General features: G+C 43.3%; 2 protein-coding genes across 2 annotated transcripts in view; one reads left to right on the forward strand and one right to left on the reverse strand.

Moving 5' to 3' along the window:
- LOC142312735 (uncharacterized) overlaps positions 1-9,496 on the reverse strand; it is a 98,891-nt gene extending 89,395 nt beyond the window's left edge. Inside the window, exons 1-3 of the mRNA XM_075351722.1 lie at positions 9,400-9,496; positions 289-406; positions 2-190 (exon numbers count right to left, since the gene is read on the reverse strand). Coding sequence (XP_075207837.1) covers positions 2-190; positions 289-384 — 285 coding nt within the window. The 5' untranslated portion in view covers positions 385-406; positions 9,400-9,496. The remainder of the gene's footprint in view (position 1; positions 191-288; positions 407-9,399) is intronic.
- A 401-nt stretch (positions 9,497-9,897) lies between these two features.
- LOC142311259 (uncharacterized) overlaps positions 9,898-14,566 on the forward strand; it is a 76,190-nt gene continuing 71,521 nt past the window's right edge. The window contains exon 1 of the mRNA XM_075349500.1: positions 9,898-9,961. The gene's annotated coding sequence lies outside the window, so the exon portion shown is untranslated. The remainder of the gene's footprint in view (positions 9,962-14,566) is intronic.

Below are 14,566 nucleotides of genomic sequence, written 5' to 3' on the forward strand. Positions count from 1 at the left end.
CCTCGCCAGTCAGAAGCTCAATCATCTTGTTGGTGAGGTCCAGGATCTTCTGCTCATTGTATTCAGGTATTAGAGAGTGAGGTGGAGGCTCCACGATGGGGCTCTGGCTCCTGCTCCATCCTCCTGAGATACAGGGATGACTGCTGGGGGTGACGCACTTTCCAGATGTCTTCCTTACTATGATGTAATCCTGTGTATATAGAAAGCCTCACCTCTTTATTTTTTACCCTATATTTCAAGTACAGAAAAGAATTGTGTGATGTGACGTTGTTCCAATAATGCTCTCACCTCTCCTGTCAGCAGGTAGATGATCTCTAAGGTGAGGTTAAGTATCTTCTCATCTGTCACATTTCTGCGCTTGTTCATTCTTGTAGGATTAGTCATGACATGGATTAAAGAAGGGATCCTATAAAAATAGAGACCAATGACAGATAATCCATAAACCCCTCATGTTCAGAGGTGACCAATGTGACTGCAACCCTAAACGATCATTGGGGATTTATGTGTTTATTGCTGTCATTGTAATATTTACAGGGGTACAAGACTTCTGTCAGATGACAACACGATACTTAGGCTGGATTCTTCCTTTCTGATCTTACAGTTTCTCTGGAGTTAACTGGAGGGCTTCCTTCTATTGCTTTAGCAGCACCACCATAGGAAAATGTTGCATGGTGGTCATTGAAAGGAATAGGCTGTCCATTGGCGGACACAGGCAGAAAAGGGTCCATATGCAAGAACATTATATCGGCCTTTTGTAGCCCAAGAGCTCATTAAAATCCATAATTTCACTTGCTTTGGAGATATAAATGGCCCCCTTACCTCTTACCAGCCACACAGGTTGCACCAATTATATGTCCGCTCCTGGGGCTGTCTATATAAAGCATACCAGGTCCTCAGGGAAGCCCCTTCTGTTACAGGGTTAATCCCATTTTTTGGGAAACAAAAATTCTGACTGGTAGAAGTTTGATTGTTGTGACCTCCACTGATCCAAGAACGGAGATCTGAAATGTCATGTGTGAGTGTAGCGGAGTCTGGGCATATGCATCATTCATTGGGATTGCCAGAAAAATCTGAGCACTCTACTTGGCTGTCCAGCTGTCTCATACAGAATGATCGGGGCCGGGGTGCTCAGAAGGGCCACCGCTCAATTCAGACACAGCATTTCAAAGCCCCCCAGTGGTGGTCCCAACAATCACACATCTACCAAGCAGAAAGTTATCCCCTGCCCTTCTGTATCTCAGAATTCCCTAAGGTATTTATAAAATGGGACATCTACACCAGACATTATCAGTGCTGGAGGAGAGCTAGGATGTGGGGTCACAATCAGGGGTATGTTTGAGTGGAGATAAAGTCAAATTAAATCTTATATGTTATGTTATTAATAGTGATGAGTGAGTACTACCATGCTTGGGTGCTTGGTACTCGTAACCAGCAGGCAGGACACTGATCAAGTTTCCCACTGACTTCCATTATACTCGGTACACGAGTTGTTCTCATCTGGGCATTACCCGCTCGTTATGAGTACGGAACATGGAAGTGCTCACTCATCACTAGTTATTAAATAAATAAATCTTGTTTGATTTATTTTTTGGGTTGCCATTAACCTCGTTGGTGTAGAGAATTAATGAGATCAGACTGAATGGCATCCATGAAGGAGGGTCCGACTGATGTCATCTTAGGACAAGTTCATCGACTTCATGAAATAATTACGTGAATAAGATGCCAAATTACCTTTTTTGCTTTTCTCTAATTCCCACTGCTCATCTGAGTATTCCGCCTTTTTCTTTATTAAAATGCCTATACCGGTACAGAGATATGTGAGCGATATTGTAAATCTGATGGTGGGGCGTGGGTTGCAGAATTCTAGGGGCATTTTTGGGCTGCATGTCACCAGAAAGCAAGCAGGTGAGGATAGCAGGCAGAAGGCTGTAGTAAGGGTGAATTTCTGCGCTGCTCATAGTCCAGACAATCTGGTACCGGTCCCAGCACAGACGCTATGGTTGTTATTGTGCCAGTAACCTCATTCCCTTTTCCAACTTGTATGTGGAGTAAATACAGGAGGACAATACTACTAACTGGAGGTGAAAAGTATCAGCGACACCAGCATAGCTCCCAAGTGTCTCAGATTCAACAGCATTGTCCCAATTTGATGGCTCAGTCCCACAGTCCCGGCATTCACTGCTCTTATCCCGTCTCCTCATCCTCTCAGTGCATATATTAACCCCTTCAGCCCCGGGGCACTTTCCATTTTTGTTTTTTGCTCCCCTTCTTCCGAGAGCCGTAACTTTTTTATTTTACCGTCAATCTTGCCATATGAGGGCTTGTTTTTTTGCGGGACAAGTTGTACTTTTAAATGAAACCATAAGTTTTACCATATGGTGTACTGGAAACAGCAAAAAAATTCCAAATGCGGAAAAATTGCAAAAAAAGTGTGATGGCACAATAGTTTTTGGGATGTTTTATTCACGGTGTTCACTATATGGTAAAACTGATGTGTGGGTATGATGCCTGAGGTCGGTGCGAGTTTGTAGACACCAAAAATGTATAGGTTTACTTGTATCTAAGGGGTTAAAAAAAATTCACAAGTTTGTCCAATAAAAGTGGTGCACGTTTTGCGCCATTTTCCGAAACACGTAGCGTTCTTATTTTTTGGGATCTATGGCTCAGTGATGGCTTATTTTTTGCGTCTCGAGCGGATGTTTCTAATGATACCATTTTTGCGCAGATGCTACGTTTTGATCGCCTGTTATTGCATTTTGCGTAAAACTAACGGCGACCAAAAAACGTAATTTTGGCGTTTGGAATTTTTTTGCCACTATGCCGTTTACCAATCAGATTAATTAATTGATTTTATATTTTGATAGATCGGGCATTTCTGAACGCGGCGATACCAAATATGTGTATATTTATTTATTTTTTAATCCTTTAATTTTCAATGGGGGGAAAGGGGAGTGATTTGATCTTTTAGTTTTTTTTTTATTTTTTTAAAACTTTTTTTTTTACTTTTTTTTTTTATTTTACTAGTCCCCCTAGGGGGCTATAGCGATCAGCAATCCGATCGCTATTATCTATCTGCTGATCACAGCTATACAGCTGTAAACAGCAGATACAGTCACTTTCTGTTTCCCTCTGCTCCGTGCCGAGGGAAAACGAAAGTGAAACATCATAGCTGCAGGCATCATCACATGACCCTGTGCTACGATGGCAACCACCGATAGTCACGTGATCACGCACGTGACTTCCGGTGGGGGTGGCGGTAAGTAAAAAACATGGCCGAGTGCATATAGATCTTGCTGCCAGACTTTGGCAGCAAGATTTAAGGGGTTAATGGCCGCGGGTGGAAGCGATTCCACCCGCGGCTAGCAGGCACACATGTCAGCTGTTGAAAACAGCTGATATGTGTGCCGACCGCCGCCTGCCCACGGCAGGGGGCGGGGCTTAACGGGACACGCTCCATGACGGATATATCCATCCATGGTCGTGAAGGGGTTAAAATTCTTCTCTGCTCTGGTTACCCCAGGACAAGAACTTGTGAACCCTTTGTGTCTAGGCAGCAGCCCTACCATATATACACACACACACACATATCTCTATTCTATGTTCCTAGAGGTAAAGAAAAAAAGTATGATTTTTTGTTTTTACTATAAACTACTATAAAGTAATGAGAAATAATTACAAAAATGTCATTTTTTTAAAATCCCTTAGAGGAACTCAAACCAACAACTTTTAAACATTTTAGCAGGAGCCCTAGCTGTTCAGCCACTGACTTTGGTGATGCTACAGGAAGAGTTTTCTAAACTTGAAGCTGCATTCCAGCATACAGGATATAGAGATCCATTGTACAGAGCAGCATCTGTATGTCCGGTTTTCTAGAGGGAGAATGAGATTTTTTTTCTCTAATAAAATTACTAAAGATAATTAAAACAAATTGAATAATGTCATTTTTAATACTCTTCCTTAAAAACTGTCACAAAACATCACAAATCGGCAAAAAACATGGACATATTTGCTATCCCTGTAATCGTAACGACCAGAACACCACAGTGATCAGATTATTTATGGTGATCTGTAAATGGTGTAAAAATATGGCGCAATTGATTATTTTTCTCTATTAAACCCATAAAAAGTATAAAAATAATGTAACATTGAGGCAGTCTTCACATGTAGTGTAAATGCTGAGTTTTTTCTCCAGGTGTCTGCACTATGCAATGCAATAACATTCTTCTCTGTTTATTGCGTGTTTGCTGCATTGTTTTATGCATTTTCCCAGATATTTGATACATGTATGGTGCAGATATCAATCGTGGATTTTAATGCATTGTAATCATTTTAATACTACAGAAAAACTTTGATTTTGGATTTAAAAATGTAATGGCATTTTTTTTGCTTGCATTTGTTTCTGGCTCCACAAAGAAGCCTATAGAGAAAAAAAAACACCAAAACCGCAGAGTTCAGCAGCGTCTTTAGACGAACCAAGGTCGGAGATTTCATGTCGTCAGATCCACTCTGCTTGGACATTTAGTCCGTGTTCACATGTAGTGTAAATGCTGTTTTTTCTGTTGCTTTTTTTGCACAGAAATTCTGTTGTGTTTAACTGTCCAAGCAAAGTGGATGAGATTTCAGGAAAATACGCCGCTGAATTGTGCAGTTTTTGTGCTTTCTTTTTCTCTAGAGGTTTCTATGTGGAGCTTAAAAAATGCATGAAAACAACTGCAGTTACTGAGTGCAGAATCAAAGCTTTTCTGTGCTATAAAAACCACTTGGCTTCACATCTGCACAAAAAACGCAAGAAAAAAAATGGGGAAAAGGCATAAAAAATGCATCAGAGGAGATTAATATTGTGTAGTTTGGTGCGGACAGCGGCAGAAAACCCCCCACAGGATTTCTGCTAAATGTGAACACGGCTTATAGGCACAAAAGGTAACATGTCATATAGCGGGTGGCTCAGTGGTTAGCACTGCAGTCTTGCAGCGCTGGGTCCTGGGTTCAAATCCCACCAAGGACACTATCTGCAAGGAGTTTGTATGTTCTCCCCGTGTTTGCGTGGGTTTCCTCCGGGTACTCCGGTTTCCTCCCACACTCCAAAGACATACAGATAGGGACTCTAGATTGTGAGCCCCAATGGGGACAGTGTTGCCAATGTATGTAAAGTGCTATGGAATTAATAGCGCTATATAAATGAATAAAATTATTATTATTATATAGTGACTATAGATGAGAAAACCTCAGGGCTCAGGGTTCAGGGCTCGGAAATTGACGTGAAAATCAGCTATGTGAGTATCGTGCTGTGCTGTTTCTTCGGATCAAATTAGACTTACATTCAGTTTACTAAGGTGTGTAGTTCACAAAGAATTTTAAAAAATAAATAAATAACACCACCCACACACCTCCGAAAATGTTTTGCTATGGGCCAAAAGCAAAAAACACTTCCAGAAGTCGGTGGGCAGCGTTTTTTTTTTTATTTTAATCTTCCGTAAAACTACACATCTTATTACGCTAAATGTAAGTCTAATTTGAGCTGAAGAAACAGTATGCGCACAATGCGGGGCATCCCACAGACACGAGCACAGCGCGATACTCGCCTGGCTGATTTTCATGTTATTTTCCGAGCCAGAACCCCAAGCGTAAAGTTTCCTCATCTCTAATAGTGATGCTACATAAAGATGAGAAAGTTCTGGCTGCTATAACTATGAATGAGTGATCAGTCTAGGGCATCTGCTGAATTTCCCTCACAGCCAAATGGGTGCGGCTAGGTGGAATGGCCTAAAGTTGCCACAGCACGATCTCTCCCTCATTCTCTTCTTCAGAAGTTGGGTGGTATCAGCACTAACTCTGGCAGGGCCGCCGTCACGGCATGACAACCATAAATGCAAACAGTCGCACACTGAAAAAGCCAAAAATGTACAAGGGAAAATATGGCACTGCATTACTGCAAAAGAGAGATATTTAGTTTATGTATTGGCCAATGCATGTAAGCCCGGAGACCAACGGCAAGGTATATCTCTGTAATCCGGGAACCTAACTTAAATGCCACTATCTAGGTTAAAAACATCCATATCTGGGCAAAATGCCACTATTTGGACTACAAACCTCCATGTATGGGCAGCTAGGCTCCTGCTACAATGGTTATGAACACAGCCAGGTCTTAGGGCGGAGTGCTCAGTCAGAAAAAGACTCACTAGAAATATCAAAAAACTGACCCGCACATCCAACAAATGTGAACAGGTGCTAACTGAAAAAACATAGTAACTATAAATGCATACAGTCGCACACTGAAAAAGCCAAAAATGTACAAATCCAAATAGTGGCATTTTGCCCAGATAAGGATGTTTTTAACCTAGATAGTGGCATTTTAAGTTAGGTTCCCGGAATACAGAGATATACCTTGCCGTTGGTTTCCAGGCTTACATGCATTGGCCAAAACAAACTAAATATCTCTCTTTTGCAGTAATGCAGTGCCATATTTTCCCTTGTACATTTTTGGCTTTTTCAGTGTGCGACTGTATGCATTTATAGTTACTATGTTTTTTCAGTTAGCACCTGTTCACATTTGTTGGATGTGCGGGTCAGTTTTTGATATTTCTGGCATGACAACCATGACTGGTGTATAGGGCCAAGCGAAGAGGGAGGCCCGGGGTAATTACTTAGCCTTATTAAGCCCCGGGCCAGGCCCCCCTCTTCACCGAGCCCCAGTCAAAGCCACAGCAGAGGGGCCTGGCAGTGTCGCTTCAGGCACTGCACATGACTAAGGTGCATGCGAAGCCTTTCTAGGGCATCGCATGCAAATTAGCCATATCGTGGAAGGAAGGTCAGTGAGTTGAGTAGAGCAGAGTGCCGGTGCATCATCCCGCGGCCCATCACTCTGCGACCTCAGCACACTGCTGCAGGCAGCACGAAGGTGGCGAGGACATGGCATCCGGAGGGGAAAGGTAGGCGCTCCGTGAGCTGAAGATCGTCGGGGGGGGGGGTGGTGGGGGGGGGGGGCGGCCGTCTGAAATGCATTGCGGCTCAAAGAAGACGCTGCACGACGTGGAAGTCGGGGAGGGTGAGTAAAATGTTTGGGGTTTTTTTTGGCGGCAGATAAACGAGGAGAGGCCCAAGAAGGACATATATACCAGGAAGGGGACAAAAACCAGGATGTGGACATATACAGTGGGTACAGAAAGTATTCAGACCCCTTTAAATTTCTCACTCTTTGTTTCATTGCAGCCATTTGATAAATTCAAAAAAGTTCATTTTTTCCCTCATCAATGTACACTCTGCACCCCATCCCCCATCTTGACAGAAAAAAAACAGAAGTGTAGAAACTTTTACAAATTTATTAAACAAGAAAAATTGAAATATCATATGGTCATAAGTATTCAGACCCTTTGCTCAGTATTGAGTAGAAGCACCCTTTTGAGCCATGAGTCTTCTTGGGAATGATGCAACAATTTTTTCACACCTTGATATGGGGATCCTCTGCCATTCTTCCTTGCAGATCCTCTCCAGTTCCGTCAGGTTGGATGGTGAACGTTGGTGGACATCCATTTTCAGGTCTCTCCAGAGATGCTCAATTGGGTTTAGGTCAGGGCTCTGGCTGGACCAGTCAAGAATGGTCACAGTTGTTCTGAAGCCACTCTTTTGTTATTTTAGCTGCTTACGGTCATTGTCTTGTTGGAAGGTGAACCTTCGGTCAAGTCTGAGGTCCACAGAACTCTGGAAGAGGTTTTCTTCCAGGATATCACTGTACTTGACCGCATTCATCTTTCCTTCAATTGCAACCAGTCAGCTGAAAAACACCCCCATAGCATGATGCTGCCACCACCATGTTTCACTGTTGGGATTGTATTAGGCAGGTGATGAGCAGTGCCTGGTTTTCTCCACACATAGCGCTTAGAATTATCACCAAAAAGTTCTCTTTGTGTCATCAGAGCAGAGAATCTGATTTCTCATAGTCTGGAAGTCCTTCATGGTTTTTTTTACAAACTCTATGCAGGCTTTCATATGTCTTGCACTGAGAAGAGGCTTCTGTTGGGCCACTCTGCCATAAAGGCCCAACTGGTGGAGGGCTACAGTGATAGTTGACTTCATGGAACTTTCTCCCATCTCCCTACTACATCTCTGGAGCTCAGCCACAGTGATCTTAGGGTTCTTCTTTACCTCTCTCAACAAGGCTCTTCTTCCTCGATAGCTCAGTTTGGCTGGAGGGCCAGGTCTAGGAAAGGTTCTGGTGGTCTCAAACATCTTCCATTTAAGGATTATGGAGGCCACTGTGCTCTTAGAAACCTTGAGTACTGCAGAAATTCTTTTGTAACCTTGGCCAGATTTGTGCCTTGCCACAATTCTGTCTCTGAGATCCATTTCGTCTGACATGCAGTGTGAGCTGTGAGGTCTTATATAGACAGGTGTTTGCCTGTGTATAGACAAAAGCGCTATTGCAGACCACTGTTCCCCATCGCTTGACCCACTGGCTCCGTACCTTGGGGATCCGGTGATGTCACGTCAAGTTGCTGATCATGTGACATCACCGCGGCCGGCCCCAGTCTTCCTGAGTAGCCGGGCTGTGGGTGGTGTTTCACCGCTTGTCACAGCCAGAGTGTCTCCTGCTTGCAGCACTTTGTTGTGAGGGAGGAGAGAGCAGGGAGATGATGGGCTGACATGCTGGGCTGTGCTGAGCGGTGAAACACCGACTACAGCCAATCACTCATGGAGACACCGGCTGCGGTGACGTGACATTATCAGGAACTTGACGTGACATCACCGGATCCCCGACGTCACGGAGCCTGGGGGTCAGGCGATGGGGAACAGCGGTCTGCAATAGCTCCTCTCACAGGCTATTGCCAACATAAGGTATTTGAGAGAAACATTGTTTCTCAATGTAATATCGATCTAGAAAATAATAAATATGGGTGAACCACTGCTTTAATGAGAAAAAATGCACTTTTTTGAATATATTAAATGGCTGCAATGAAACAAAAAGTGAAAAATGTAAAGGAGTCTGAATACTTTCCGTACCCACTATGTACACACACGTTTTTCCAAGAATGGCGGGGAGTGTGGAAGGTTTGAGGGGTGGAGGAGGAGCTGGGGTGGAGCCTGGGCGGAGTCTCAAGGGGCCCCAAAATGTTGCCAGTATGGGGCCCTGAAATTCCTAGTGACGGCCCTCCCCCAACACCTGGTGGGAACCCTATGTGATACTCTTCTGGATGTTTATAGGGATTTACCAGAAACCCCAGCCGTCACTCACACATGATGTGCCCGGCTCTTCTGAGCAATAGCCTGGCATGGGGAGAGGACATAGGAAACCTGCTCCAGTATTTACCCAGCTTATAGAATAATATGTACAGAATTAATGATGCAAAGAATAATAATAATGGCATTATCACGTCTTCCAGCACAAAATGACACTAATCTTACCAGAAAGCTGATGTAGCTGGCGATTCTGGGAGTTGTAGTCTTTTATCAGGCTTTAGTATTTTGAACCACAAGAAAATGGCGGCATTTGTTCCTTCATTGACATCTCTTCAATGGGATATGTCTGATTCGTGCACGATAACGGGGATTAGTAAGGCTATTTGTCATTCTGTGGTCCACAAGACTATGGCGGACATTGACGTCATGCACAGGACGTGGACGATGCGGCGCTCAGCCTTTTATAAAGAAGGAGCACACGCTTTCAAGGCTGCCTTCTCTTATGTGATCATCATCATGTATCGTGCACAAGAGAGTAATTCCCACTATAGCCACAAGATGGCGACAATCACTGCATATTGGAGTAGTTGTTGGCATCGGGAAATGCATGCTGGAAGTTGTGGTCCAAATACAAGTAGCCAGAGGACAACAGACAGTATAGGTGACTACAGCTCCCATGATGAGGATGAACACAGCGTGACGGAAAACACAACCGCGTGTATGTGTCAGGGGAGGCACAATGACAACGAGGCTAGAAACGCACACGGCTAGGAAGTAATGACATCAGGTATGTGAGAGGGGAGAAAGAGGCAGCAGAGGGTGACATTGCTGAGACTGCCAGTAACCAATGGAAACCCTGGCCTTACAATGCAGGAGGAGCAGACTGTGGTGTCCTGTCTGTTGTTATTATTATACAGGAGGAGCAGACTGTGGTGTCCTGTCTGTTGTTATTATACAGGAGGAGCAGACTGTGGTGTCCTGTCTGTTGTTATTATACAGGAGGAGCAGACTGTGGTGTCCTGTCTGTTGTTATTATTATTATACAGGAGGAGCAGACTGTGGTGTCCTGTCTGTTGTTATTATTATACAGGAGGAGCAGACTGTGGTGTCCTGTCTGTTATTATTATTATACAGGAGGAGCAGACTGTGGTGTCCTGTCTGTATATTATTATACAGGAGGAGCAGACTATGGTGTCCTGTCTGTTGTTATTATTATACAGGAGGAGCAGACTGTGGTGTCCTGTCTGTTATTATTATACAGGAGGAGCAGACTGTGGTGTCCTGTCTTATTATTATTATTATACAGGAGGAGCAGACTGTGGTGTCCTGTCTGTTATTATTATACAGGAGGAGCAGACTGTGGTGTCCTGTCTGTTGTTGTTATTATTATTATACAGGAGGAGCAGACTGTGGTGTCCTGACTGTTATTATTATACAGGAGGAGCAGACTGTGGTGTCCTGTCTGTTATTATTATACAGGAGGAGCAGACTGTGGTGTCCTGTCTGTTGTTATTATACAGGAGGAGCAGACTGTGGTGTCCTGTCTGTTGTTGTTATTATACAGGAGGAGCAGACTGTGGTGTCCTGTCTGTTATTATTATTATACAGGAGGAGCAGACTGTGGTGTCCTGTCTGTTATTATTATTATACAGGAGGAGCAGACTGTGGTGTCCTGACTGTTATTATTATACAGGAGGAGCAGACTGTGGTCTCCTGTCTGTTATTATTATACAGGAGGAGCAGACTGTGGTGTCCTGTCTGTATATTATTATACAGGAGGAGCAGACTGTGGTGTCCTGTCTGTATCTTATTACACAGGAGGAGCAGACTGTGGTGTCCTGTCTGTATATTATTATACAGGAGGAGCAGACTGTGGTGTCCTGTCTGTATCTTATTACACAGGAGGAGCAGACTGTGGTGTCCTGTCTGTATATTATTATACAGGAGGAGCAGACTGTGGTGTCCTGTCTGTATATTATTATACAGGAGGAGCAGACTGGTGTCCTGTCTGTTATTATTATTATACAGGAGGAGCAGACTGTGGTGTCCTGTCTGTTGTTATTATACAGGAGGAGCAGACTGTGGTGTCCTGTCTGTATCTTATTATACAGGAGGAGCAGACTGTGGTGTCCTGTCTGTATCTTATTACACAGGAGGAGCAGACTGTGGTGTCCTGTCTGTATATTATTATACAGGAGGAGCAGACTGTGGTGTCCTGTCTGTATATTATTATACAGGAGGAGCAGACTGTGGTGTCCTGTCTGTATATTATTATACAGGAGGAGCAGACTGTGGTGTCCTGTCTGTATATTATTATACAGGAGGAGCAGACTGTGGTGTCCTGTCTGTTATTATTATTATACAGGAGGAGCAGACTGTGGTGTCCTGTCTGTTATTATTATTATACAGGAGGAGCAGACTGTGGTGTCCTGTCTGTTATTATTATTATACAGGAGGAGCAGACTGTGGTGTCCTGTCTGTTATTATTATTATACAGGAGGAGCAGACTGTGGTGTCCTGTCTGTTATTATTATTATACAGGAGGAGCAGACTGTGGTGTCCTGTCTGTTGTTGTTATTATTATACAGGAGGAGCAGACTGTGGTGTCCTGTGTGTTGTTATTATTATACAGGAGGAGCAGACTGTGGTGTCCTGTTTGTTATTATACAGGAGGAGCAGACTGTGATATCCTGGCTCTTATTAATAATAATAAAGTTTATTTATGTAGCGCCAATATATTCCGCAGCACTTTACAATCCGGTTGCGGGTTGTATAGACAACAACAAAACAAAATGGTACATAATTCCACAGCTACAGTAGGAATGAGGGCCCTGCTCGAAAGCTTACAATCTATGGAAAAAGGGGGACACGAGGTGAAGCACACTTGTAGATCTGGCCGGCCATTGTTATGCTAGTTAATTGGTTGCATATAAAGATGAATGATCTGGTCTTTAGACAGTGACCTTTTGGGTGCCCTTACGTGCTATTGGTTGTATGTAGGATGTGATGACAGACATAGGAGAGAGAAGATTACGAGTATTTAGAAGGTGGTACAGGGGAGAGTTAGGTTAGTAAGTTATTATGATAAGCTTGTCTGAAGAGATGTGTTTTTCATGTATGCTTAAAAACTTGGGGACTGGATATTAGTCGCATTCTTTGGGCTAGTGCATTCCAGAAAACTGGCGCGGCACGAGAAAAGTCTTGGAGACGGAGGTTCGTATTATGGAGGCTGTTAGTCTAAGATCATTTGCGGAATGAAGGGGGCGGGTAGGATGATAGACAGAGATGAGGGATGAGATATATGGTGGTGCAGAGCTGTGGAGAGCTTTGTGGGTGAGGGATATGAGTTTGTATTGTATTCTGTAGCTGCTAGGTGGCCAGTGCAGTGACTGGCACAAGGTGGAGGCATCGGTGAAGCGGCTGGACAGGAATATGACCCTGGCTGCGGCATTCAAGATGGATTGGAGAGGGGAGAGTTTGGTGCGAGGGAGACCAATCAATAAAGAGTTGCAGTAATCCAGGCGGGAATGAATGAGAGCGACAGTAAGGGTTTTTGCAGTTTCCAAAGTAAGAAATGGTCGGATTCTGGAGATGTTTTTATTATTATACAGGAGGAGCATGGAAGGAGCACCATTTGAACTTGAGCGCCATTTTAACTGGAATAGATTGTGGACACCATGTCCCATTTGAAGATCCCCTGACTTGACAAAACAGCAAAAAAAAAACCCCACAAGTGAACCCATTCTGAAAACTGCACCTCTCAAGGAATTCATCTTGGGGTTTAGTGTGCGATTTTAACCCTCTGGTGATTCACAGAAATGTAAAAAAAATTAGAGCTGTTAAAATAAAAATTCCACTTTTTTTCCACTAAAATGTTACTTTGGCTCCAAAGTTTTAATTTTCTAAAAGGGAATCCTGAGAAAATGGGCCATACAATTTTTTACACAATTTCTCCTGAGTACGCCAGTACCCCATATGTCGTCAAAATCTACTCATGAGGCACAGTGCAAAGCTCAGACAGGAAGGAGCGCCATATTGGAGTTCAGATTTAGTTGGGATGGTTTGGGGTGCCATGTCACAGTAGCAGAGCCTCTAACATGCCCGGAACGCAGAGACCCCTCCCCCATAAGTGACCCCATTTTACAAACTGCACCCGTCAGTCAATTCATCCAGGGGTGCATTGAGCATATTGACACCACAGGTGTGTCCCAAAATGTTACACTATTGGGCGGTGAAGAAAAAATAATTACATTTTTACCACTAAAATGTTGTTTTAGCCACAGATTTCCAATTTTTACAAGGGGAATAGGTAAAAAAAAAGGCCCCATAATGTGTTACACAATTTCTCCTGACTGTGGCAATACCCCACATGTGACTGTACAGTACTATTTGGCCACACGGTAGGTCTCGGTACAGAAGGAGCGCTAATTGACTTTAGGAGTAGAGATTTTTCTAGAATAGTTTGCTGACTCCAAGTAGTGAAATGCCAGAACAGCAGAAACCCCTTCAAGTGACCACATTGTGGAAATTAGACGCCTCTGAGAATTCATCTACGCGTGCAGCGTCGATTTTGTCTTTGGAAAACACCAAGTGAATGTTGCAGAATTAAAAATTGCAAATAAGCCCTTGTAGTGCCCAGTACATTGCAGTGCCCGTACATTTTGTTCAGCTCGTGATTCTGTAGAGTCACACCCCGTAAATTAAGTGGGCTCTCCTTTCTACAACGTCAAACTTGTATTCTAACTTTGGTTTAGACACATTGTGGTGCTTAAAAGGAAGAGGACATTCGTATTTGGCAGTGCAGATATTGCTGGTGTTCTTTTTTTGTGGTGGGGAAGGAGAAGGGGGCTGGAGGAACCATACCGCTGTTCCAGGGCCTTTGTGCTCCTAGTAACATGGAAGCCCCTAATATTGCCGTTAACAGATGATGCACCCGAATGGGACCTCGTTTTTTTGTGTGTTCAGTTGAATGCTATTTGGTGGCGATTGTTTTTGTGTTTTTCTCCCCTTCTTCCGTGACCGGTAGCGGTCTCATTTTTTCGGGATCTGTGGCTTTGCATCTCAAGCTGACGTTTTTAATGGTACCAGTTTTGTGCAGATGCGCCATTTTGATCGCCTGTTATTGCAATTTGCACAAAATTTGTGACGACCAAAAGACGTAATTTTGGAATTTGTTTTGCCATTACGCTATTTACTGATCAGGTTAATTGATTTTATATTTTGCTAGATCTGGCATTTTTGAACGCGGCGATATCAAAAGTGTTTTTATTTAATTTTCTAATGGGGTGAATGAGGGTGATTTGAATTTTTTAGTTGTTTTTTTTTGCCTTTTTAAATTTTGTAAAACTTTTTTAATTTTATTTTTTTTTTAAATTAAATTTTACTAGTCCCC

The sequence above is a fragment of the Anomaloglossus baeobatrachus genome, chromosome 5 (assembly GCF_048569485.1).
Source record: "Anomaloglossus baeobatrachus isolate aAnoBae1 chromosome 5, aAnoBae1.hap1, whole genome shotgun sequence".
NCBI lineage: Eukaryota > Metazoa > Chordata > Amphibia > Anura > Aromobatidae > Anomaloglossus > Anomaloglossus baeobatrachus.